At 47.3% G+C, this 25,673-nt stretch overlaps 2 protein-coding genes across 2 annotated transcripts; both read right to left on the bottom strand.

Moving 5' to 3' along the window:
* Positions 1-515: 515 nt before the first annotated feature.
* On the bottom strand, positions 516-14,934 carry SIN3B (SIN3 transcription regulator family member B). The gene is made up of 19 exons (XM_074927986.1): positions 14,815-14,934; positions 14,061-14,167; positions 13,335-13,488; positions 12,071-12,334; positions 11,517-11,660; positions 11,140-11,262; positions 10,558-10,647; positions 10,004-10,122; positions 9,069-9,276; positions 8,232-8,348; positions 7,621-7,859; positions 7,164-7,347; positions 6,351-6,945; positions 5,683-5,852; positions 4,970-5,143; positions 4,636-4,728; positions 4,229-4,323; positions 3,605-3,809; positions 516-3,227 (listed from the first exon to the last, which is right to left on the bottom strand). The coding sequence occupies exons 1-19, from the start codon at positions 14,914-14,916 to the stop codon at positions 2,997-2,999; spliced, it is 3,414 nt and encodes a 1,137-aa protein (XP_074784087.1). The 5' UTR covers positions 14,917-14,934; the 3' UTR covers positions 516-2,996.
* Positions 14,935-17,102: 2,168 nt separating this feature from the next.
* On the bottom strand, positions 17,103-24,174 carry NWD1 (NACHT and WD repeat domain containing 1). The gene is given in 15 exon segments (XM_074927700.1): positions 17,103-17,368; positions 17,370-17,422; positions 17,425-17,538; positions 17,541-17,702; positions 19,407-19,521; positions 19,710-19,776; positions 20,016-20,222; positions 20,291-20,521; positions 20,937-20,978; positions 20,980-21,012; positions 21,045-21,337; positions 21,339-21,590; positions 21,825-21,909; positions 22,680-22,803; positions 24,015-24,174. Coding segments are annotated over 15 exon segments (1,989 nt in total). The 3' UTR covers positions 17,103-17,317.
* Positions 24,175-25,673: the final 1,499 nt, after the last annotated feature.

Below are 25,673 nucleotides of genomic sequence, written 5' to 3'. Positions count from 1 at the left end.
CATTTAGCGTGCGAGTACTTGGGGGCCAGGCCTGGACCCTATTTTTGTGCCACACCTCTCGCGGCAAAGGTGCTGCTAGGAATAAACCAACCTGCAAGAACATCTGTTTTCTTTTCCTTTGAAACCTCTCTCTGCATGGAGCAACCATGCCACCCCCTGCCCCCCCGCCCCGGGCTCCCCCCCAGCTCTTGGTCTTTGCTCCCAGCAGCACCCAGCGAGCCCAGAGCCACCTCCCTGCACGCTGCTTGTGGGCAACTCATTTCCCTTCTCTGTTAGCCAGCGGGCCAGCTTACCTCCCGAGCACCAACTGCTTGTGCGGGGAAGGCTGAAGATTTGCTGCCTGCTGGTCCACATCTAAATCGTTACATCCCACCGCCTGTCCGGCGACTGCTCCAACTTTTTAATTGTACTTTTCTACTATTTAAAATTCAATTTCAGCTGCAAGACAATAAATTCTAGGGATTGTCAGAAAGTTTAAATTAATTTAAAACAAATTCAAACCAGTGAGAGCTGCAGACTTTTAAAATCAATATTTTATTTTACTTGAATGTGCAAATAAATATAAAAAAAACTACATTCAAAGAGCTGGCAAAGCAATTACAAGCCCAAAAGCAAAGATCCTTCAAAAAAATGGAAGAACAAACTCTTGAATCAAGGTCGTGCTAGCAGATACACAGCGGTCGAGCTTAAACTCTCAGACATTAGCAAGCCACTCTCAAACCTGCACTGCCTGCTTAGTCCATTCACATCATTTGCTACTATCATTTTTGAGACAATAGCACTGTAAAGGGCAAAAGTTTTACTTAATCTGTTCAGATTATAAATTAAGGTTTACAAAATAAGGATGCTTAAAAATACCTGAAGTACACTTAAAAATGGGGAGATGGAACAGGACGGTGCATGGGTGCGTTACCCTCCTACACCTTGGTACACTTGGAATCAAATGCATTTTAAGCCACAAGTTGCAACCTATTCTCTAGTAAACATTTTTCTGTATCATAAAAGCATAAAATTTGGCACAGTTGTCATCTCCACTGGAAGACAGCAGAGAGGTGAACAGGACTGAGGCGTATTTTGTTGAGCGGTCTGGAAGCAAAAGGGGGATGTACTGTGCTTTGCACGGGGCTTGTCCCCCCACTCCTCCACCCAGCCCTCCCATCGCTGTCAGTGTCTTTTATCACTTCCTGCAACAAGATCAGGGGAAGAACCTTCAGATCATTTCAGTAACCAAAATTTCACAGAGACCCAGACAACGAGAACATCAGTTCTTAATGAAAAGTCCTCCGCTGGCAGTGGTTGTGCAAGTGGCCACAAATGCCAGAGACTGGCCTCCCTCCTTCCCTCCTACAGATTATTTTGCAAAAAAGACAAAGAGTCAGTACAGTTTTCTATTAAACGTACCCCAAAGGCCAATTTTTCTACTGTCAAGTGAGACAATTGCAAAACCAAATGTTGTACAGTGGAAATAACCCAGGACAAATCCTACAGGCTGCTACTCAGGTCTGGCAGAAATTATAACCTAAAAATCAAAGCCACAGAAAATATCGGGGTGGGGGGTTTTTTCCCCCAAAAGCCAGGAAAAAGCTGGAAGCAGAGCTGAAGGGAGGCCGGACCTGCCTCAAGACACTGTAATACACTCCACAGACAGTTTGCTTGCCCTTGGCCCCTAAAAAACAAGAGCAAAGTCACAGTGGGGCTGCAGGACAGACACAACTACATTTTCTTGATTTTTCAATAGATTCAGTCAGACAATTGACGTAGTGTTCTGCATGATTCGGGGTAGGTTTTTTGTTAGGCTTCATTGCAAAAAAGCTTAGGTCGAAGTACAAATGGTTCACTGGAAAAGCTCGTCTGCGATGGTTGTGGCTGGATCTAACGCTGCCCGTTACAGATTTCCGTGCGTCACTGCAAATACAGCATCTGTGCTGAGCCAGCAGAAACAGGGAAGTATCTGGGGCAAACCTCAGACCCAGGGCAAACGCTGCGCTGCAAGAGCTCCATCTGCTGCTGCTCCTGCAGTGCTACAACCCAGCGGGACCGCGGAGCCGGGCATGCACAAGGAAAGCCAAGCGCCTGAAGACGCAGTCTCCAGAGGCTGCCAATCAACATGCAAAATAGCAAAAAGAAAGAAACAAAAATGACAAAAAAAACCAACCCAAAACAATCAGGCCAGACCTCGCAATGGATATTCCTCCCCACACACACGCTCCAAGCGGCTCCAGATCTGAGAAGGCAGAGTCTGCAGCAGGTCGTAAGTTCACAAAGCAACAACAGGGACGCGGCGCACGTCTTGCCGAGCGCGGCAGCGCAGAGAGCTCCTTCCCTCAGTTCATGCTCCAAAATACTTCAGTTGATGAGTGAGAGTTAAGAGCGTGTAGTAACGCTGTTCACCCTTGTCTCAGTTTTGGCATTTTTCTCACCAGAGCACCAGGACCAAGCCTGACGAGGACCCATCGCTAAGGGAGCGGCCCGTCGCGGGGCTCGCGAGCTGTGCCAGGTGCTCTCCGCCCCGCTGGCACTTGGAGGTTACACCAAAGAGTTCTGCAGGCTCCAAGATGGCGTAAATTCAGGAAGATAGGGAAGATTAAACCCTTCCAAGTGGAAGCAGCTGCCAGCATCTGCTCAAACACCAGCCCAGCTCCATCTCTCCATGAACGCCACTGGTGGTAGCTCGCCCAGAGCCTCACCCCCTCACTCAGCCTTCCCATACGGGCTGGTCAGCAGTGGCCTAAAGCTAGGAAATTACTAAAAAGTGTGTGGCAATGCCAAGAGCCCTCTTCCCATAAAGCTTTTAAAAGTCTCTTCATGACGGCTGGAGGATTACACTGCAAGGAGACAAGTCTATGCCATATGGAAAATACATCATAATCCAAAGTAAAACGCTGTTTGGATAAATATCATTAATACATACATTGCATTCCCACCACTATTCTCAGAGTAAATGTGTTTCACCAGCAACGCTCCTACTTCTCTTGGTCCCAGGAACAAGTCTCTGCTCAGGGTGAAGCTGGACGGCGACTGTACTGAACTCTGTATCTGTTCACCGGGACCCCGTGGACATTCACCGTCTCGCAGGTGGTTTTACACGGCACCATCTCCTCGTCTTCATCTCCCATGAGCCAGTCCTGAACAACGTCGACTGCCTCCATGGTCACGTTCTCTTCCAGCCACCTATTGTGCCACTCTTCAAACTGCTGGTGGTGCTTCAGCAGCACCATCGGCTGTACCTGAAAGCAGGACGGGGAAAGATCACTGAGACGTTTCTGGGGGAGAAGCCCAAACCTGCACCTCTGAGATGCACGTGCTTTACAACACAACGCAAACAGTGAACAGGAAAGCGCATACCTGCCTTTAAAGAGCTCTACTTCTTAACGTTTGCTACTCCCCCTTAAAATTTGCACAGTAAAGAAAAGGCTGCTAAACTAAACCGAAGTACAGAGCATTTACCAGCTCTCCTCCATGTTTCATCCAACACAGAGTAGTAACTTCTGGGTGTAGTTTGCAGGAACTCAGCCACAAGACTTCTTATCGGTACCTGTCTTTTGGCTCACATCCTCAACCTCTGCTACCGCCTGAGCTGCAGAGAGAGTAATAGGAGATGCACCTGCTTGGCTCGGCAGAGAGCTCCCCGCCTGTACATGTAATCCTCCGAGTTCATGATGAACATCATTTTGTGGGTGTTGAGCTTGAACCGGCAGTCCACGTTGCAGGCACTTTCCACCCCAATCAGCCTCTTCCAGGAGCTCTTCACTTCGCTACGCAGAGCTCTCACTTGCTTACACTGCCACTTGCGAAACTTTTTTAGGTTTCTAGAACAAAACAAGGATTACGAAGCAAGTGTCACGCTTGGTTATCCATTCCCTGCAGCTAGCAGAGCTGACAGCACAAGTATGACATTTGTATTTCATGTAGTTTTCAGATTTTCTCCAGGATTTTCCTCCACACACTCTGACAAATATTTAGTGAAATGGGAACAAACGAGACCCCAAATTCCTCCCAGAAGGGACTGCTTAAACAGTCCCACTCCATTCTAAACACAAACCTCAATGCAGTGGTCATAAATTTTTTCTTCAGCATTCTTACGCAGTGCGCTGGACCAGAGCAGCCCCTTTGGTCCTCAGAGCTGAGCTCATTTCCCTCGAGCTGCTTGTAAAATCGCTGCCAGATATGCAGAGAGGAAGCAGTACCAGCTGCTGCAGGCGTGACTCAGGAGAGGGAGGGCACTCACCTCTGCAGAAAGACTGGTTTCAGTAAGAAGCCATCATTCTGGTTGTTCGGAGCTCCTTCGACCCCAACATACTGCTCCATGTAGTTAGCCAGGTGCTACACAGGGAAGAGACATTTCAAGTCAGATTTTGCTCTCATCAAGACAAACACCACCACAAAGCACTAGTTTATTTCTTTTATATCGGTTATTTCTTCTAAAAAGCTGCTTTTTACGTAGCTGATTGATGTTGAAAGTCTTTTGCTAACATACCCATTTCTGTCAGTGACCACTGCCCCACCTGTAATCCTCCCACCTCCCAGGTACACTTATCCTTCCAGCAAAGTCTCACATTTTGGATCAAGAAAGCAGAAAGTGTTCTTAGACATCTGCGTTGTCTGTGCTACAGCAGACTCCATGGTGATATTTACCTGGACCTCCACAGGATCTTCTGTCTGGGTTTCTTCCGTATCCAGCAGCTCAATGGTCATGATCACCTGTCCTTTCCGCTGAAGAAACATCACCTGTAATAAAGTTACAAGCACAAGATATTGGCCTCGTGGGTTCACAACAAAATGCTGGATATTATTAAATAAATATGAGCGAGGAGAGAAGTGAGCCTGCTGCTTTGTCTGTGCTCTGGTTTTGGCACCTTCTCTCCATATTGCTCCCTCTCACCAGTGTGGCCTTGGAGCTTCCAAACCCATTTCTCCCCGGTGAAGAGCCACCGTCACTTTATGAAGTTCCCTGGCAGCAAGTTCTTACCTTGAAACAGTTCTCATCCGCCATGCAACGTTCAGCCTTCCACTGATAGCTGGTCTCCTTTGCTGCCCGGACACACCTAGAGGATAAGTTACCTCCAGCAGCACCTCGCTTCCTTTCGTTCAAGTAGAGCTCCACAACCTTCAAGCAGATGTCATCGCTCACTAGATGGTGAAGCTTCCATTAAAAAAGGGGGAATTCAGTCAGCAAGTCTAGGCCAAGAGTTAACTCTAGTGTGTCATGAAAGGAGCACGAAACTCAGCCCAGCATCACGCCTCACATGAAGCACCACAGCTTTAACTCCAGAGGCTTCACACATTTCACTCTCTTTTTCATTACTTTGCAATGAAAGGAACAGACAAGAGTGAGGGGCTCATGCGCCTTAACTGTAACAAAACTACAATTAGAAGAGAGATTTGAGTAAAAAGGACCGGACGTTTATTTTTGCCTTAGATGTATTTTGGGAACGGCAGAATTTTGAAAAGACTGGAACTTAAAAAAAGTTGGAAAAGGCCAGAAAGAGTAAATCCCTTAAGGTACTGAAGCTGACCTATCTCCCTGAACTTCTGTTAGGGTGTTTCCCCTACATATAAACTTTGCTCTGAATTTCAAGTTTAGCAAGTCCTTGCACTAGAGGGTACTGTGAGAAAGCTACCAATCTACAGGAGGGAAGACGTGCAGCCCCCAACACACAGCACAGCCATCACGTGAGTTACCTGACGGACAATATTCTGCACCAGTTTGTCCATCGTAAAGCCAATGTAGGCGTGGATGGTGAACATCTCCCGCAGCGTGTCCTCGTACTGCGTCGGGTCGATGTTCCCGTCCAGCAGACTCCTCACCATATCCAGGAAGGCGGGGTAGTACTCCTCCAGTTCCACCTCACCTGGGCAGGGCAAAAGGGTCGTCACTTAACGCTTTCTAAGAGGCAGAGTGAAGTCGAGAGATCCAAGGGAGAGCAGTGCTCACGAGCCGCGGCGTTCGGTCTCGAGGACACCTTACAGACAGCTCTCTGTGCAGAGTGCTGACACACTCTCACAGTTTTATCTCATGCACTTCCCTTGGGGAGTTAACTATTTTGTTGTGGAGCCATTTACAGTTTAAATCAAAGTAACAGATTAATACAAGGAGACACCTGAGAACATCTGACAACAGCAGGCCTGCGGGAAGTCCTATGAACTATGTGTGCGAGCTCTCAGAAGATAAAATTACAAACTAGCTGTCCTGTTCAATTAGCTGTATCCACTAATCACAAATATAGTGGAGATCTGCACCAACACAGTCCTTACAGACTTGCCTGCTGGTCTCATTTACTCAGATATGTACAATCAAGCACTAGCAACCGGGGCATTGAGAACAATGTCCCGGATTAGATTATTCTTACTTGGTTGCTTCAGTCTTAGTTCCATGGCTGGATCATTGGTTTTTTCTTTTCTTCCCTCACAAAGGAGCTTCTCTCTCTCTTTTTCAGTCCGATATTCTAGAAGCTGCTTCTGAGCTTGACGATAAATCTTTAGGAGCCTTGAGCACAGAGTCTGGTGAAGGCGGAGGAAGAAATACCAATTATTATTGACAAAGAACAGACTGTAAACATCATCCAGAGTGTTGTGGGGTTCAGCAGCTGTAACATCACAGAAGGTTGCTTTTGCCTCCAAAGGACTGCTTGGAGGCCCAGGCACATGTTTTTTCCGTAGCTCAGGAGTCTCCAGGTTCTGCCCCTGATGGTTTTCTCTGTCCTCATCTGTTGATTCTTCAGAAATACTGTGCTCAGGGGGCTGAGAGAAAAACAGCTCAGGTATGAAGTGATGCACTATCTGCCGGATGGTTGCTTGATCCTCCTTTTGGATAGTGGGCTGCCTTTTCACATAATAGCTGATAAGAGAGGCTGCATCTTCCAAAATCTGCTTATCTTCATAGATAAAGATAAGATGAGGCTCGTTTGTGGACGAACTTCTCCCCTCTGAATGCTGCTCCTGATGCTGTAATCAAGAGACAAATAGATAAAGATCCTTCCAATCCATGCACAAGAGCCATTCCTGCCAGAAGAAAACAGCCAGTATTAACGCTACGCTTGGGACAGTCCTTTTGACTGAGAACTCTTCAGAGCACTTCAACAAGGTCCCAGGTGCTACGTAAACATCTAGATAACGCTACAAAGGAAGGGCAGACAGGGTGGATTATCTTCTAGCATACACACCTCATCATAGACACTCTCGATTTCATTCAGCAGGCTCTTGGAGCGCAAAGCTTTGGTGTCATTTTGTTTGAAGTTGACGGCCTGGTGGTCAAGGGACTTCAAGTAGGCTTTCTCATACTGCTCCCTCCAAATTTTGTTGAAGCCCTGCTGGGCCTCCCGCCATTCCTCCTCTTTTGCTTTCAATCTGCATAAATGTATAATCGACTTCAGTTCAAACAGACAACCACAGAAATAAGCACAAAGCATTTTTAGTGTGGCCAACCGTCATGCGCCCAAAACTTGTCAGTATTCCTGGGAGCAATAAACAAACAAACAAATAAATAAATAACAGCACCACCACTGAAGATGAGTTATCCTTTGAAGCAACATCTACAGAAAGCAGTTGTTCAAAAATGCTTTAAAAATCCTTTATCAGTTTCTTAAAGAACCCAGGTGAACACGAGAGAATGGGAATTACCTCTTAAGAACAACAGGAACTGCAGTAACTGGGTTTTTCTTAAGACTTTCAATGATCTCTGGTGCTTTATCACCGTAGATACGATAGATGGCCCTGCGCTGGATCACTTCTGATGTTCCTCCCAAGCAATCATCCAGTCGAAATTTCTCCTGATCCTCTTGAGTCAGTCGTGACAGTTTTTTCTGCACACTCTCCAGCACACGTATTGTGGCTAAATTGGTCTCCAAGACAACATCCAACTGTTAAGAGTTCACAAAAGACACAGCGTAAGAAGAGGCACAGCAGGAAAATGGAGACCAGCAGTGCTCAGGTTTGTGGCATTCGTCCCAGCCCCACTGGGTGGAGCTAAGAGGCATCAGCAAGGTTTCTGACTGGAAAATGTACCTCTGCCAGTTCTCCCAAAGGTAACATGCTTTTTAGAACTGGACTCATGCCTAGAAAGAACTACTAGACTCCAAGTAATTGGAAAACACCACACTCTAGCTCAAACTAACAAACACTAACAGAACTGCCAGTAATGGGCCACCTAATTCAGTCAAAATCCTCACAGCTGGAAGTTCTGCTTTCTGAGGAGGCAGAGAGGCAGGAAGGAAGCTCAGTAGCAGAGGTACCTCAAACCGCTCATCCTCACAGCGGTGCAGCTGCTCCTCATAAGGGGTCTTCTTGGAGCTGACAAAAGTGGAGTCTTCAGACCAGGATGGAAATGAAACCCAGGTATCATTTAACACCTGCAACAGTGCAAAGACATGACATTGAGCATGCCTAATGAGCCCAGAGCTGTTCTCACGGGGTCTGATACTTCTCTGGTTTATTTTCACACAGTTCTTGCCCGAGTTTCTATTGGAAGTTTCAGACCTAGGTCACACATCGCTGTTACAACAGCTCCTCAGAAGGTCAGAGGTCTGTGTGGAACTGTGCCAGGGCCCTGCTCCGCAAGCTCCTTCACTGTCACCTCCCAAACCACAGAGATCACTCTGCAGTCATCAGCAACTATAAATAAAGGGGACAGAGTTGCCAACAACAGCGAGAGGTGGAAGCACCTCTGCTGCAGATGCCTGTCCTCAGGGAGAACAGTGCAAAAGACACTGACTCACGGTGCATTTTCAGGAGAAAAATTGTTTCTTAAAGGCCATGTTGGTCCACTGCTAGAAAATTAATTTCAGGCTAAGTGAATATTTTCTGTCTACAGGAATAAGTTTGTGTAAGCACGCAGACTCAAAAGACATTAAAGTGAACGACACGATTTGAGATGGATTTAGATACAATTAGTGAAACGCATGTGGATACTGTTATTTCAGTAAACTGGGTGAATAACTGACGTGAGGCTAGAGTTGGCTAATCAGCATTAAAGAGGGGGATCCACACGCAGGAACTAGCCTTAACGACCCCACTTCAAGGTAGGGGAGTGCAGTGTGTGTTCAGGGATGGAACAGGTTGGCCCAAGGTACCTCCTTGCAGATGGCTGTCCTTCCACTGCACTTTGGCTGCTGGTAGGTTTTGGGGAGAGCCCGGTAACTCGATCCTATGCGTTTGCAGGAAGCATAATCAATTTCTCGACTCATTCCATCCCCAGATCGGTCGCTCAGTGGAGAAGCAAATGAAAGCTCTTTCACACCAAGAAAGGACTTGAATTGTGCAAAGAGTTCTGGGAATTTCCTTCAAAAACACAAGTAAGTGTATTTTGTTACGTCACTCTGACAATTTTAGGGCGGCTAATGAGTGTCACGAGTGAGGGAGAAAATCTAAACAAAATTAAAATTGCAGTGAGAAATCTTTCACCAATGTTTTACCTCTGTTTTTATTCTCTCTGAATTACTTTAGGGTTTTTTCTGACTTAAGGCAGGAAAAAAATTTCCCTTCACTACTTCACGAATACTCCCCTTAACTGACTGAGGAGTCACTGATCCTTGCCATGTGACTCTTCCTCTTCTGCTGGAAGACAAACAGCACGAGAGGTTCCTATCAGAGCTCAAACTATTTATCCTTTTCACAGCTCTCTTCTGAGATTTCATGTTTATACCTGCTTCGTATTTGCATAGAGCAGGGAGTGTGAACAAGAGACCACCCTCCAGAATTCATGAGATTCTTTGCCCCCAATGATTTAGTGTAACATCAGATAGTCTGCTGCTTGTGAGGCTTTCAGCTGGATGCACAGAAGAAAATATCCTCCCCAAAATGCTCTAAGAGCTGTGTAGATATATTAAAAGATTCAGATTGTATTACTCCTCTTTTTGGACTAGCCTTTAATTTCTTTCATGCTACCTAGGAGGTATTTCTGAAGTTAAATCCAAAACTTCATTACCAAAGTTCACAACGTCTACCAAAAATAACAAAAGAAGACCTAAAAAGTATGACACAGCAGAAAAGGTAGTGAGTGCCTTACCCTAAAAATGGTGTAACTAGCTGGAGCAACTCAGAGCCAGAAACCAACTCCTGGTTGAAGAGAGCAATGCAACGGAGAAAATTTTCATAGACTTCCTGGCTCTTCAGGACCCTACGCACCTAAAGCACAGTTTGGAGAGAAATGATCAGATCACTCAAACACCACTTTTATTTAGTTCATACTCTACGCAGTCTGAACCATGGGTACAGTGACAAACCTCTGTCTACACTGCAACATACGAAGAGAATATGCACAAAAATGCCCAGTTTCAAACAATAATCTAGAACTACGGATGGTACCATGAGGTAATATCACTGAAAAATAGAGAAAAATGTGTCTGTAAGAGACAAGTATTCAGGAAAAGGTTAATTATCGGTTTCTATTAATCTTCCAAACCCACCTATTTTCTCTTTTCTTGGTCTATCTTTCTCTACTGAAAAGTCAGGCAATGGCCAAGTGCTGACACACAGACTGTACAGAAAACCAACCAATTAATAACCACATAAATGGTTGAATGTAAGTCCACAGAATGTAAGAACGGGCCAAATCCTGACCTTGTCAAAGAAGGAAAACTCTTGCAGCGTTCCGTATTTTCCCACTGTCGCTACTGACAGGTCTTTGGTACCTCGCAGTTTCATTTTCTTCTGTTAAAAGGACAAGGAGTTATACTTAAAATGTTGTAACTCAAATGCTCTCACATTCCACTTTGCTGAATATAACAGCTCTCTGCAAAGGCTGGAACTCTGTATTTCCTAATAACGATCTAGCATTGCTGTGTCAAGTCCTTCACAGCAATCTCTATCAAATGACCCCCAGCTAAGAAGAACATAAAAAAAAAAAAAAAGATCACTTGAGAAAGAATTCCAAAGATTTCTTTGTAGAAGCAATAAGCTGTCCCTTTCCAGGACCAATACTTAGTACAGAAGGTCTTGATATTTAGTATTCAACGTATTACCACACACATTTAAGCATACTTTAAAATTTTTGATTTTTATTTAAAGTTATTTTAAAAATAACTTTGAAATTTGGCTTCTTGTACCTAGTATCTACAAACCTCAAGGATGCCAGTCATGACTTCATCTAAGCAATTATCTAAACACAGGGGTTATTCTAAGTTTTTACTTGCTAAAAGATACCTTTGCTGGGCCAGAAACAGGACGCAGCAGCAGCGGCCTGGATCGCTTTTTGCTGTGTTCCAGATTCTTCTCATGCTCAGTTTTCTGGACACTGTTCACTTCACATGGTCCATTTCCTGTGAACTGAAGTAAATAAATAACGATTTCAATGTTCTCATTCGGCGCAAATAAAGAATCCTGTATATCAGAACAGGACACAGAGCACGTAGTTAAGCCACCTGTTCTAGAAAATTCTGAACACTGAAGAGGAGCAAAGTTCATTTACTGGCTCTATGTTTTTCCATCGTGATTTGCATTCCTAAAGCTTCTTCATGTATTCTACATACATTCATGTATTCTACATTCAATATTCTGCCTTGTTTTAAGCATACACATACCAAAGACCTTTTAGCCTCTGGGAGGAATTGTCCAAACTCAGAAAGCAGATCCTCCTGTCCCCTGAACAGATTCGCTACTTCAGTAAACACTTCTTCCTCTGACATGCCCCGAAAGGGTCGGCCTTTAGTGTTCAGCTGTTCTTTCTGAAAAGATACACACAGATGTTAGAGTCGAAAGCATACCTCGCTATGCAAGGACTATCCACTAGGCAAGAAACATCAACTCAGCCAAAAACCTTATGCTACACAAACTTGAACTATCAGATTAGCCCAAGGTTCTCACAGCGCATCCCTTCACACGGGATATCACTCAATCAACTGAAGGAGAGTAAAGACAGATCTAGCGACGACCCCTTTACACCTCAGACCCTGGAAAGTTCTACAGTTTTCACACTTTTGTTATTTCATGTGGGTATCTATGAGGGAATTGTTGGAGTAAGATTAGTGCTTGGGAACTGTGTACGCCTGTTTAATAGGCAGACATTTCATTTGACAGCCTCTCCTCAAACAGCTGCAGTACGAACCCACAACTGCTTCTGTGGAAGACTTCTCACCTGGTAAGTATGAAGAATTTCTAAAAAGGATCTGTAAATTTCTGGATGGTCAAGAAAACGTGTTTTGATCTTATTCACATAACTGATAGCATTATTGAACTCCACAGAATCAGACTCCAAAGGAATTTGGGATTTATCTTCTTTGTATGGAAGCTGTTGCCTAAACTCCTCGGAACAGTCACTGTGATTGTGTGAATTCTCCTGGGAGTAATGTAGCAGCAGCCCGCTGCCAGGGAGAGAGCTGGGAACCGGCTCTGCGGGCACCTGGTGAGACACAGAAGACAGGGACTTGTACAGAAACACAGGTGCAAGTTCAACACCAATCTAGCACCAGGGTTTTCAAGCTGTTCAGCTAGAAAAGATTACCACGCAAAGAAGAAAGAAAAAAGATTCAATCAGTCAGTAAATTTCCCTACCGAGCTGATTAACACCATCAGTTAAAAAAATCCTGTGAGTCGTATCTGGCTCATGAACCATCTGACTCAGGACAGCTTCTGACTGTCGCTGCAACGTGCCCCACGCTTGAGAGGGTGTAACAACATGCACTGCAGCTTCTGCTACCCCTGGTTTATTTCAGAGGAACTGTCAGTTTTTAGAAACATATTAAAACGTAAGGCTCTTCAAGATGCTACATTTCTAAGCAACAGAGAGATCTAAGGGAACTGAGATCTAAAAGATATTTACTGCTACTAATTAAACCACAAGTTTATCAGCAGAATTCAGGTAACAGCTCTATTTCAGCCTCCACAACACATCAACAAAACTGAAGCAGAGGCCAATATGTATCTGTCTGTATTACAGCAGATGCCTTTCACTGCAGGATGTCAGCAATTGCACGGCAATACCTGACATGTATTTTTTGCTTATTGCCTCAATACATTTCCTAGTTTCTCAGTGGAAGACTAGAAATGTGATTCTTCCAGGTTCTCTTTTTGAGATTTGTCACTACACACACCACACACTGAGAATAAATGTGTCAAGCCAATTACAATTTCAGTTTTCCAATCTGACTGAAGTAGTTGAAGTGGCAGTTCACGCAGGAATATCATTCTAGTGCAAAACTACAGTTCTAGTGCTAAAGTAACAACTGGTTTGAGAATAAATATTCAAATTTTTGTTGTACCGTTATCAAAGACTTTGAAAACCATGTAAAAACTTTAGCAACATGCAAGACACATAAATCGACACAGCCTAAAATGTGCAAGAGATGTGTATAGCAACACATAACAGAATTTATTTAGAGAACATGAGCTCTGTAACCTACCTGACTATTCAAAGGTGACTGTATACTTAACTTCCCATTCTTTGGAATTTCTATCCTGTAGCCCAGCGGGAGGAAAGCATTGAATCCTACAATGAGGTCGGGATGCTCATGGAAAAGCTGTGAAACACGTCGGATTACTCCAGGTGTGTCAATGCTAAAATCGAGAAGAGTTTGTTACTTGTGTCCAAATCAGAAATACAAGTTAAGCCTGGAAAATTACAGAGGTATGTGAAGCATCTGGCTTCTTAGAGATGCAATTTTTAACAAGTAAGCTTGGGATCCTCAGACCTAGAAACGAGCCCAAGCAGAGGGAATGACCACTGCAGCCTCATGCTGGGAGTGTCATCCACAGAGAGGAGACATGAGTGTGCAGGTGACCCACAACAGGCAAGGCAGCCACCACCTCTGGGGCTGACAGGACACACAGAGGCTCTGCTCTCAAGCTTCTTCGCTTATTTTCCAGATCTGCGTTTCAGAAAGGGCAAGTAAAAATAGATTTGCCTTTTCCACTAGATTTTGTCTCTGGAAAATGACAGAAGGATAGAAACCCTCCACCTCCTGTGTCTAGTGACTGCACTACTGGGGGACAGGCCCGTGGGTTGCCTGCGCGTCTGCAGAGGTGGGAGGATGGTGTGAAGGTGGGGGGACCCTGCAGGGGCAGAGAGACCCCCACCAAGGCTGAGGAGCTCCCCAGAGCAGCCCTGGGGCGCAGGGCCTGGGCTTTACCTCTGGCTTTTGAACTCTTTCATGATCTCCAGGAAGCCGTTGTAGGTGGCGGGGTCGCTGCCAAAGCGGATCTTCACCTGGTCCAGGTAGGAAAGCGCATCCTCCACCTGCAGGGAGAGAGCTGGCGTGAGGGCCAGAAAGGGGGAAGAGGCCCTGAGGCACCCCACGGACTGAGGGAGGCAGGAACAGGCCCCGGGGGGAGCCCCACAGCACCGGGAAGGGGGAGCAGCCCGGGGAGGGGCACACGGTACCAGATGAGGAGGCCCTGAGGAGGGCTGGCCCCGGGGGGGGCATCACTGTAGTGGGGAAGGCGGACATGGCGGTGCCGGAGGAGGATGGCAAGGCACGGAGGGGGGCACGGTACCGGGGAGAGTGGAACAGCTCCCCAGGGACGATGACCGCGAGCTGGGGAAGGGGGTATGGTATAGGGGAGGGGGGGACCAGGCCCGGGGGGGGGCCTCACGGTACCGAAGGAGGAGGGCGCAAGCCCCAGGGGACCCCACGGCACCGGGGGGAGAAGGGCCCGGTACACCCCGCGGTACCGGCGGGGGGGGCGCGGACAAGCGGCGGGGGAAGGGGGGCGGGGCAGGTCACAGCGGGGCGAGCAGCGCCGTCCCCGGTGTCGGGGGGGGGGGGGGGGGGGAGGAATCTGTAGAGGGCGGCGGGGAGCGGCCCTTCGCGGTGGGGCGGGGGAGGAGGGAAATCACGGCGGCCCCGGCGGGGTGGCAGCCACCGGAGCGGTCATCGCACTCACATGCACCGGCAGCTTCTCCTGCGCCGCGGCCCGGCCGCCGCCGCCGCCGCCCCAACGCGGGGCGCTGCCCCCCCGGCCGCCGCCGCCGCCCCCCGCCGCCATGTTGGGAGTCGGGCAGCAGCGCGCCCCCCGTCAGCGCGTGCGGAGCGTCTGCGTCAGCGCGCACGGCGCCGCGGCCCGGCCCGGCCCGGCGCGGGGCCCGCGCGGCCGCTTCCGGCCGTTCAACCGCCGTGGCGGGAGCTGAGCCCCGGGCGGCCGCCGGAGGGTGAGCGGCCTCGGGGGGCGGCGGCACCGCGGAGGGGGCGCTGGGGAGCTCGGGACTGCCAGGCGGCGGCGGGTCGGTGGTGCCGGGGCTGGAGCCGAGCCCCGGAGGCGGCGGGGGGGGGGCAGCGGCGGCCTGAATCCCCGGTGCCTCTGTGGCGGGAGGCGCTGGGCCTCGCGGGAGGGGGAGAGCCGCGGCCTCGGGCCTCCGCCTGGGCTGGGATCAGTGGGGCGCCCTGAGCTGTAGTGCCTGCGCTGGGGCAGCTGGATAAAATGTGGGTTTCGAGTTGGTGTTTTGTTTCTGTGTTGTTTTTTATTTATTTACCTTTCTGACGTGGTTATTAACGTGCCGAGGTAGCAACAGATTGAATAACCGCAGCGAGGGAGTTTTCGGCGATGTTTAATATTAGAATTCTGAGACACCAAGGCAGAAGGATTGAAAGGGAAACCCTCAGGCTCGATCCTGGGTGTTTATGCGGGTTTATCCTATTCTTCTTTGCTTTTTACATCCCTGAACACATTCAGGAGGGCTTGCTGGTATGAGTCAGGTTCCTAGAAAAATCTCCTTGGTTGTGCTGTTGCTTGCTTGATTTTCCCCTTTCTGTGTTTCTGGACTTTACCACGCATGTTGCCTCGATGTTCTGGAGTGGGTTATACCTAGGAGGAGTGGTCTTCGGACAGTGAAACTTCTCACGAATTATATAACTAACTTTTGTTACGACAATAAATCCATCTGCAATTGGTACAGTTCTTTTAGCAGTTGTGTGTACACACTGTACAGCCAGCAAGGCACCTGCAGAAACCAAACTCAGAATACTCAGAATAAAGCATTTACCATGGAGGAGGGTTGGACTTAAAATATGCCACCGCCCTGAAATGGTCCCTTGTCACCAGACAGTTTGAACTTGGTAAAACTGGGACATGTGAAGAGCTGGGAGCAGAGGGGGAAAATTAAGCCATGCTGGTTGTTTCTCCTTAGAGCGTTATACGTGATTTGCATAATAGAATCTTACAGAAACCTGTCTTGCTTTGCCTTTGAACTCACTGCTGATATTTGAACGCAGAATATTTTTCCCTACTGTGTGCTGGAATACTCCAACTGTAGTCTTGCAATTGCAGCTTCCAGTCAATGCTAATTAATACTCTCCCTCTGGATTCAGTATTCTAGCCTCTGTTCTGATACTTGCACAAACTGTTGCTGTATGGCAAGTTTCCCTTCTTACAACATGAAGGATGCTACAAGCCTATTGAATACAGGAAAGAGTACAGACTTTCTCGTTGTTGCTAGCATTTCACAATTAATCACCACTTGCAACATCTCAGGCTGTAATGGACTGATCCAGCGACAGTGTACAAGTACTTCTCATCTTTTGAGAAGCAAGCACAGCAAATGCCTTTCAGGAGAGACGTGGGCTGAAAATGGATGGTTAGGATTAGATTGTTGTGCTGGTAAATACAGGTTGAAGTGAAGATGCCTTAGAGTATTCAGTGCTTATTCAGTGCTTGAGACTAGAGATAGTAAATAAAGATTTTTACAAGAGTGATCTTGGAAGGAGGATGGGAAGTATCTTAAAATAAAGCCCCTAGCTTGTGAAGCACTCTGCAGCTGTGCAGGAACGAGAACCCATTATTCCACCTATGGAAAGGAGTAGCTCAGCTCTGTCTGTGGTGTATTGTCAGGTGAAAGAGTAACAACATTGATCCAACCTCCTCCATCACTCCCCCCCCTTCCTGGATTCTCCTGAGCTGGCTCAATTTGCCCCTTTTGTTGCTATTGTTAACTTGTGAAGTCTCATTGTCTTCACTGATTTGTGTCATCTAGCTTACACCAGCTAAATGAGCAGCAATAAGCTGTAGATAAATAACTCTATGACTTAGGTTTAGTGTCAGAGTGGTGTTAACAGCACTCATTCACTTAGCACTGACACCTTGATAGCTATCTAGATGTAAGGATGCTTTGAAATCAGTCTGAGATGTGAGAATAGCTGACTGCCTGTCAGTTTGGACAGCTACGTACAGGAGTTGGATGTTTTCTTTGAGAGCTGGGAATCCTGTCAGTTGGATCCTCCCTGACAGCTCAGGGCAGTAGTCGACTCCTGATGCTGTCTTGCTGCCATAGTACCTTGTAATAGCACAGCTCGTGTTCCTGCTGACAGAGCTCCAGGTCCCAGAGACGCTGCAGGGAATTTTCAGATCCACTGAGTGCCCTCTGCTCTCAGCGAACACTCGGGCCTGAGGGCGCTCATAAAGGACTGTCCCCATTAGTCGTGCCATAGAGGACTCTAACCTGCAAAGACAACAGCTCTGGAAATGAGAGCGCCAGGGATCTGAGTTTCAAAGGTGTAGGTGGACCTGCGATCACTGGGCATGGATCTGCAGGGATGATAGCCAGCACAAGGGCTAAATCATCGTGTGCTGTGGCAAGCTGCTTTTCCTGCTTGTTGATTGCCATGTCGTTGATGGTTTCTGTGGCTGTGGGCGTGGGATTCATACTGCGTCCTGCCTGGAGTTCAGTGGAAAGACAAGGACTGTTCCGGATACAAACCCTCTGAAAAGGAGCTGGTTTTGCTCAGCTATTTCCAGGCATCTCGCTCAGGCAGAGCTGTCCGGTGTGTCACACACTTTCCCTATAAAGTGTAAAAGCAAGACGGATTTCCCACTGATTTCTTACTCCAACTGCACGTCTTCCCTCAGATGGGGCTCATGACTGGCTTCTTTATTTGTGAAATAATTTGCATGTTACTCATATTTCCAATTTTCCCATGTCATAATAATAAGCTATTCTAGACAAAAACTTTGGAGAGGTGATTAAAAAGCTCTCTAAGCCTGAAACAAATTTTCCTAAATCTGATGGTTAGAAAAAGCAGAAAGGAGCAGACTATGCTTGTCATATGCTCAGAAAGCTAACCCTGCCTTTGCTGTCTCTGTGAGTTGTCTTGTTTCTATCCTACCCCAATGCAGTATTTCTGAGATGCAGTTTACCTTCTGTGGTGTTCCAGATGATGGCTTTTTCTGTGTCTTTGTGTTGGGTAAAATAGCCGTAGTTCCCCCCACCGGACGGTGCAGTGCCGCCTGTATTTGGAAGAGGTGCTGAGGTTTGATGATGATGATGATAAATGAGGTTTCACACTCCTAGATGCCATCCAGTGTGTCAGTCAGCAACCCCTGGTCTGATAAACTCCACACCCAGCTGGGGTGGGGGAGAAATCATCAGTTCCTGAGCTGCTTTTTCCTTAGTCCTGTGTAAGAGGTAAAGCAATATACCTTCACTAGCTTGTACAGAAGCCTAAGTAAAGTCAAAAGATAATATCCTACTACTAGAAAGCAAAACGTTGCTGCCTTACTTGAAAACAAATGTTTGAAGGACCTGGAGCCATTCAGCCCACTTGCTTCCTCTGCTCGGAACGACGTCTAATTGGATCCTGCTCATTTTGGTCTGTACTGGCTGTTTACCTCTTTGGCAAGAGATGGTGCTCCAGATGTTGTGTATTCCACCTGGCTCCTGCTCACAGGTGGGTAACAAGGCAGCTTTTATGAGTTAAAATTTAAAACATTTCGGGAATGAATTAGTATTTCAGGCCTCAGGCATGCACTGGCTTGAGGCTTGCCCTCTGTACTGATTAAGTGCAGGTTCCTTTTCCAAACACTTTCACACACTTCAGCTATAAAATAAGAGGAGGATTCACAAAATGAGGGATTCTCAGTGCTTTCAGCAGTTGGGAGAACGCTGGCAGCTGGCAGGTGTTTGTGTGCCTGCAGCTGAAGGATCACCAAGCTGTCGGAGCTTTTTTTCTGATGTAAAAAGAGCTTTCCAACCGTAAAAAGTGGAGAAGGCTCACTGGAGTGCCCAGGAAGGGCATGCAGCATCTCAAAACCCCCATATTCCATTGAGCCATGCTGGGAACCTGCCGCCAGCAGCCAGTATTCAGACCTAAGTGTCACCACTCTGACGCCTGCTGTGATACACAAAGAGGAGAGGCTGCTCTTGATACCACAGACAGAAAAGAGACATTTTGAGATTGTTAATACGCTGTGTTTCTCCAACTGGAACCCCCCTGTATGGTCTGAACCCCATAGTCTGTGCTAAGAGCAAGATTAGGTTCCCTCAAACATATCTAGGTCAGTGTGTGCTTTTGTTGTCCTGACGACAAAATGACCCACTTTATCCTCATTTGTTGAAGCAATTGCGAATGGGACTGGGGCATGACTGAGCACAAAGGCAAATGGCCCTTATCCTGCCTTTGGGTAAGCTCACAGGCAAAACTGTATTTCTACAGAAATAGATGTTCTCTCCTTCTTGCTCTGTGTACCCACTCTTGCCTGGTCCTTACCCAGCACATCCCATTTTAGTGCCTCAATTCATCCATTAAGTAAATGAAATGGCAGTTCACTCAGCTTCCTCAGATTTGCAACAGTATTAGAGAACCAGCGTGGCTGAGGGGCTGCCTAGGAGTGACCAGGACTGAGGATTTGAGATACAGCTTGTGGATTAATCTGTTTGCTTTCACAACTCCAGTGCTAGATGTTGTCTCATGGTATGCCAGACAGCACTTCCAGGACTTCCATTGTTTTCTTGTTAGTAGGAAATGGTTTTTATGACTAAATTTCTCTTGCTACAATCTAAGGCAGGCTGCCTTTCTGCAGTTGTGAATAATAAATTCCTTCCTTCCTTGTTGCAGTAGCCTTTTACAAATATGAAGACTGCATGACAAAGTTTGTAAAATGCCTTTAGATCTCCTTGGTTGGAGATACCTATTTAAAAAAAAAAATCTTTCTCATTGTTGAAAGCACTGAGTAGTGTTATTTACTGTGATTTCTATTGTCTTATTATTTCAGGCCTTGTCCAGCAGTCAGGAGATGCAGAGACCTGGTCCAGAGCTTACAGGTATGGAAATGCTTGCTGATATTCCGCACCTTCCTGTTGGCATTCAAGATCCTGCTAAAGTGTGGCGATGTAAGAGGTTTCTTCATTCCCCAGCTCCAAGTTCTCTTGAAGAAATAAATCTACCATGAGAAAATGCTTCTTGATTTGGTCTTGTTTTGATAGATAACGATTCTGCACCACTTGAACAAATTGCCTGTGAAGGGAAAAAGTAATAGATGTCCTGGAACAGGGAGCTAGAGCTGGGTTTTTTCTAGCCTCAGCACTGACAGTTTAAGAATGGAGGAATCTAAGCAGGGTGCTTGAAAACCCAGGATGGGAACATCCCATACTCAGAGGTTTGGCTTCTCCTCCTCTGCCCTCCAGGAGTACCTGTGTGCAAAGCCACGGAGGGTGAAGCCATCTGCCCTCCGCTCGCCCACGTCGCTGCGGAGCCGTGCCCGGTGGGGGACGTGGGAAGCACAAGGTAGCTTTACTTGAATGAAGTAAAACCGGTGAATCTTTGAGAGAACTTCATCGTCAAGGGATAAAATGTCCTTCATCTCCATGTCTGACAGCTTATTCCTGCAAAATGAAGTGTGATATATGAAAGGAAATGATTTATCCTCCCCCTGACTGTTTATGCTGATATCCGTAGTGGGAGGGTGAGTGGTTTTTCTGGCAGTTTGAAAGTACCAGTCACCAACAATCTCGCTAGCTCACATGCACACACGGCAGTCTCAGCTGAGAGCTTAGACACGGGATAAGCCACGGAGATGGATTTCCTTTTCCAAGCAATCCCAGAACATCTCCCTTCAAGACAATGTTTTCGGTAGGCTGCCAGGTATGACAGGAATGTTATGCTTCCTAAATATATGTATGAACACATTCACAGGCTCCAAGAACTGAGAGCTTTGTCTGGATTTGGCTGAATTTAGACATACTCCCTGAGAACAGCAGGAAATACGGGCTGTTCCCTAGGAGCTACAGCAGTACTGGCTGTGAGGAAGCGATATAGTCGAGCCCGTGAGTCACAAGGACTGCCGTGTGACTTTCCTGGTCTCTCGCACAGTTGGTTCATGGTGTCCTGGTCTGAGCCAGCAACCACTAGTTCTGAAAGTGAAGTGTAAGATGCCCATTTTCTAGCCTCATGGAAGGCCAGCTTGAAGAGCAGGGCTTGCCCACCACTAGGAAAGCTCTAAGGGCCCGTTGAGCTGGGCTTAGCCGATGTCTGTCTGATGCTAAGAGCATCTCTAGCATTTTCTCACAGGATAATGGTCCTACTTCAAAGCAGACTTCAGCCTCAGGCACAGGGTGTTGGCGAGCTTTCAGAGTATCAGGCTCTGCTGTGGAAATGGAAATGATGATGTGGACCTTTGGAGGGCAATCTGCAGGGAACCAGCGGGATCTGTGAGCTCCACTGCCAGGAAGTAACCACAGAGTCAAGGAACACCACCAGTGTCTGCATGCCACCATGGGAGACAGCGAGGAGGAGTTCACTGAGGAACAAGACTAAATCCCTGCAAGCCTGGCTGGGCTGGGCTGGAGGTGGTGGCAAATCAAATGCTAAACATTCTTGGAGATGGATGTCCCTCAACAGGCTGTGAGTGGCAGAACCACGCTGGGATGTCCCCAGCAAATGAATCACAACCAGCTGCAAGTCACAGCTGTTTTTCCACAGCCTTGTGGGCCCATAAAGGGTGAGGGTTGTGTGGGTTTTATCATTATTCTGCCTAACATGGTGAAAAATATTGTCCAATAAATTCTGTCTCCCACAGAAAAAGCTGCAGTTCTTCAGGCACAGAGCTGCTCTGTGGTGGCCCAGCTCCTGCAGAGGTTGCTCTGGCTCCTTGATGATCTGTCCTCAGTATCAAAGATTCTTTAAAACCCGATGATTAGTGACAGCAGTGAACTGCTCACAAAGTTGTTTCAGGTATTTTTTATTCTTGTGCTGAGGGTTCCCAGAGTCTTTACTGTATGCCCATGTGTGTACTTTAAAGTGTTTGAGATAATGGCTTGCAATTTTTGCTTTAAGGTTGCTGAGCAGCTGTTGTGCTTCACTGTCCAGATTGTCCTCTTTTTTTTTTTTTTTTATAACTCACTGTTTGTCCCTTGCCCAATTTGTCTGTTGGAATCCCCAGCCTTTCTGAGGAATACAAAACCCTGCAGGTTGCTCTTCTGGGTATTGAGGAGACCCTGTTCAATCTCCCTTTCAATTGTTACACACAAAAATCAAAAAGGGAGATGTGAGCATTCAGTTTCAGAACAGAGCACAGGAAAAGCCATCCATCAACATGAATGTGACATCCCTTGGTCCTTCTGTATTTCATGTCCTGCTGGCAGGTCAGCATCCCCCATGTCCTCTGAGTTAGGTGTACTCCTGGGTGTGGTCAGGGAGACTGGGGGAGAAAAGGAGAAACATTTCTATCTGGTGTATTGCTGTTTGCTCGTCAGCACCAACCTCCCTCCTCAGGATTTGGGATATGGCAGATAGTTACCAAGTCTCTTCCTTCCCTGCACCTGTTCTGTTGTATACAGTCTGATGCTGCCTTGAAACAAACAGCTGTTCTCCCTGACACGTCTGGTTAGAAGGATGTTACAGCCCTGCCAGAACACTTCTGCTCTGTGGTAGCAGCATCTCTGCTCTGGCCGGAGCAGCCCACCCCTCTCTGCCTTCCAGCCTCCCTGGCATCTCTCCAGGAGATGCCAGCAGGTGGGCAGCACCTTCGCATCCCACCAGTACCACCGTGTCAGGAGCTGGGCAGAGTCCCCCGACAGCTGCAGAGTTAGGGTTTCAAATTCTTTCTCTGCAATGAGCTGGGGCACAGTCTGGTGCCCATAATGGTCCTTCCCCCAGGCAGGAGTCCCTGCAACAAGTTGAAAAGGTCCAGCATTCAGGCACTGCTGCTGCAGTGACAGCTGGGATGTGGACTGGCTGCCTGCCTTAGCACCTAGGGTTGCCAGGGAGGGCTGCTCGGGCTGCTTGCCGGTGACTGCAGCTGCCCTGTGGCTTTGTGTTGGATGGGGACAGCCCGGCAGAGCCCCAGCCTGCCCCAGGGGCAGGGAGAAGAGGCTTTACAGCAGCTGCTCCTCAGGCCTTCACAGTGTGCCTGGTGGGGTGGAGAGGGAGGGAGGTGAGGTGGTGGAAGCACAGAGCAGAATAGGTTTGGGGACCTTGGCCAGTGGTGCTGTAAGATTGGCTTTGGTGTGGATGTCGTGCTTTAAAGCTGGCTGCAGCCAAACACCACAGAGCCATTCACTCACCCTCCCGCACCCCTGGGGAATGGGGCGAGAGTTGGAGGGGTAAAGGGTGGGGAGACTTGGAGGTGGGAGGTAAAACCAATTTAATAATTGAACTAAAATAAAATTAATAATAATAATAGTAATAATAGAGAATGCAGACGGGTAATTCACCCACTTTGATGATTGCTCACCACCCGCTGACCGATGCCCAGCCCATTCCCAGTTAGTGATCCCAGAGAGGAGAATCCTGAAACTGCCATCCCAAAGCCCGAGTGGAGCTTCCCAATCAACCCTTACCTACGTGCAGAGCAGGATGTTAGATGACACAAGATATTCCACTGGCCAGCCTGAGTCCCTTGTTTTGCCTGTGCTCCCCCACAGCTTCCTGTGTACCTGTGCACTAGCAGGACATGAGGAATTGAAAAGTCCTTGATTTCGTAGCAACAACTAAAACCATCAGTGCATTATCAACGTTCTTCTCGTATCAAATCCCATACTGAATCCAAAACACAGCACTAGTTAGCTACTGAGAAGGAAGGGAAAAAAAAAAACCAACCCACCAACCCAATTAGCTCTATCTCAGCTGAATCGTGGGCAGTGGAGAACTGCTAAGGGAGCAGGACTGAGCTGGGGACTTTGGTTAGACTGAAGGCTGGGCTGGGGAAGAGTGAGATCCTGAAAAATATCTGGTATCCGTGAAATCTGGAAACAGCCAGAGTGAGCTCAGAGCACAACCCCCCGGGGTAATCCCTGCGCAGTGCCCTTTCGGTGCGTGTAAAGGAAAGAGACAGTGAAACCTTTGTGGCTGGCTCTGCTGAGCTTTCCAGGTACGCGCCGAGAACCATCCCGAGGAAGATGCTGCCCGAGCGCCTGCTGCTGCTGTCGGCACAGGGGACACGGTGCTGCTGAGGAGGTGGGAGCTCCTGGGGGCAGTAACGCTCTGGTGAGGCTCTCAGGGTCTCTGCCCCTCTGTCGCTGGCCTCTGGTGGAAGCATCTTGAGGGAAATCAGGAGAACTTACACAAAGACTTAATTGGTTATTTATGTACGGGTGGCTTCAATTATGCCCCCCTGGGACTGCGTATTTATTTTCCTTGTTCAACAAAACATTCTCCCTTTCTAAAACCAAAACAACCTGGCGCTTTTGCAGGTGTCTCAGCCTCCTCTCCCCTTCTGCCAGGTGTAAACCTCTGGGTGTGCATTTTGACTTGGGGCTGTCCAAATGAAGCTTCAAGGAAGCTGAGGTGGGCTGCTGGCCGTGGGGAGCTGTCAGTGGTCAGAAGGAGTGACCGGAGGGATTTGAGTAGGGCAGAAGTGTGGAACAGGAATCAGCTTGCAGTGTGACACCCCGCTCTGTCCCTGGTGGTTGCTATGGCAGTTTCATTTCTGGTTCTTTGCATGGGGAATTTGTATTTATTCCATAGTTACTGAGAAAACCTCCTCAATATTGAGGTATTGGGCAGGAAGCAAGCTTGGAGCAAGAGCTTCTTGCCTTATGTGTATTATGGGTATCTCCATCTGCTTCTTATAGCTGCTAGTTAATACACACAGCCTGTTTTCTTCTGCTCTGAAGAGACTCTTGTGTTTAGGGCTGGACCATATGTGTGTGCTTGTCAGGGCTCCTTTTGCCTTTTAGGGACTACAGGCAGTTACTGACATCTTGGCCTCATCAGCTAGCTGATTTGTGAAGCTGCTGGGGCAGGCGAATTACTTTTGAAAACCACCTTACTCGTCCAGTAGACCTGAGTGTGTGTGGCCTGCTCTGTAAGTCTCACTTTAGCCGCAGGGATGGTGCTTACAGTGAAGGTGGGACCAGCTGACAGCTTGCCAGGCTTCAGTTTCCTCCAGAGAGGATCGTGTGTTTGTGTGAGCAGGGTCTACAAGCTCAGAAATACCCCATCTCAAGTCAGTTACCTCCACAGATTTTTTTAAAGATTATTAGACTAATCAACACCACCATAAAAACAGTGACATGGGAAAATTAAGTCATTCTATCATGTTTAATTTTTAGATCAGTCCGAACACTAGTGGTAAGCAACTTTAATTACTGGTACTTGGCAAAACACGTTGAGATATTCAAAATCTCTCAGTAGGGATTTCTCCTATGAAAGACTTAGGGATTTGGACCATGGGTGACCAAATAAGTAACTTAAGTTTTTCAGGACAAAGAACCTCAAGACTAGGGTATTTGCTGCAACATTTCAAGCCTATCTTCTATCATAGAAGATAATGATCCAAAATATTTCAGTAGCCCCTTTTATGTTAGAAGTTCTGTGCAACTTAGTGTAATTAGGACTAGTTTAAGTACCCCTGTGTAATTAGAACTAGTTTAAGTACCCCTGAAGTACATCCAGAATTTATACATGGAATTTATACAGGGAACCTTTTTTCCGGTTGAATATAGAACCAAAAGGATGATGTAAAGCCTGATGTTCAGGTCCTGTGGTTAACCACCTAACTCTTCACTGAAATCCATACAACTCAGGCATACAAAT

This window comes from Athene noctua, chromosome 27 (assembly GCF_965140245.1).
Source record: "Athene noctua chromosome 27, bAthNoc1.hap1.1, whole genome shotgun sequence".
In the NCBI taxonomy this organism is placed as follows: domain Eukaryota; kingdom Metazoa; phylum Chordata; class Aves; order Strigiformes; family Strigidae; genus Athene; species Athene noctua.
This window is presented reverse-complemented; position numbering and strand designations above follow the sequence as displayed.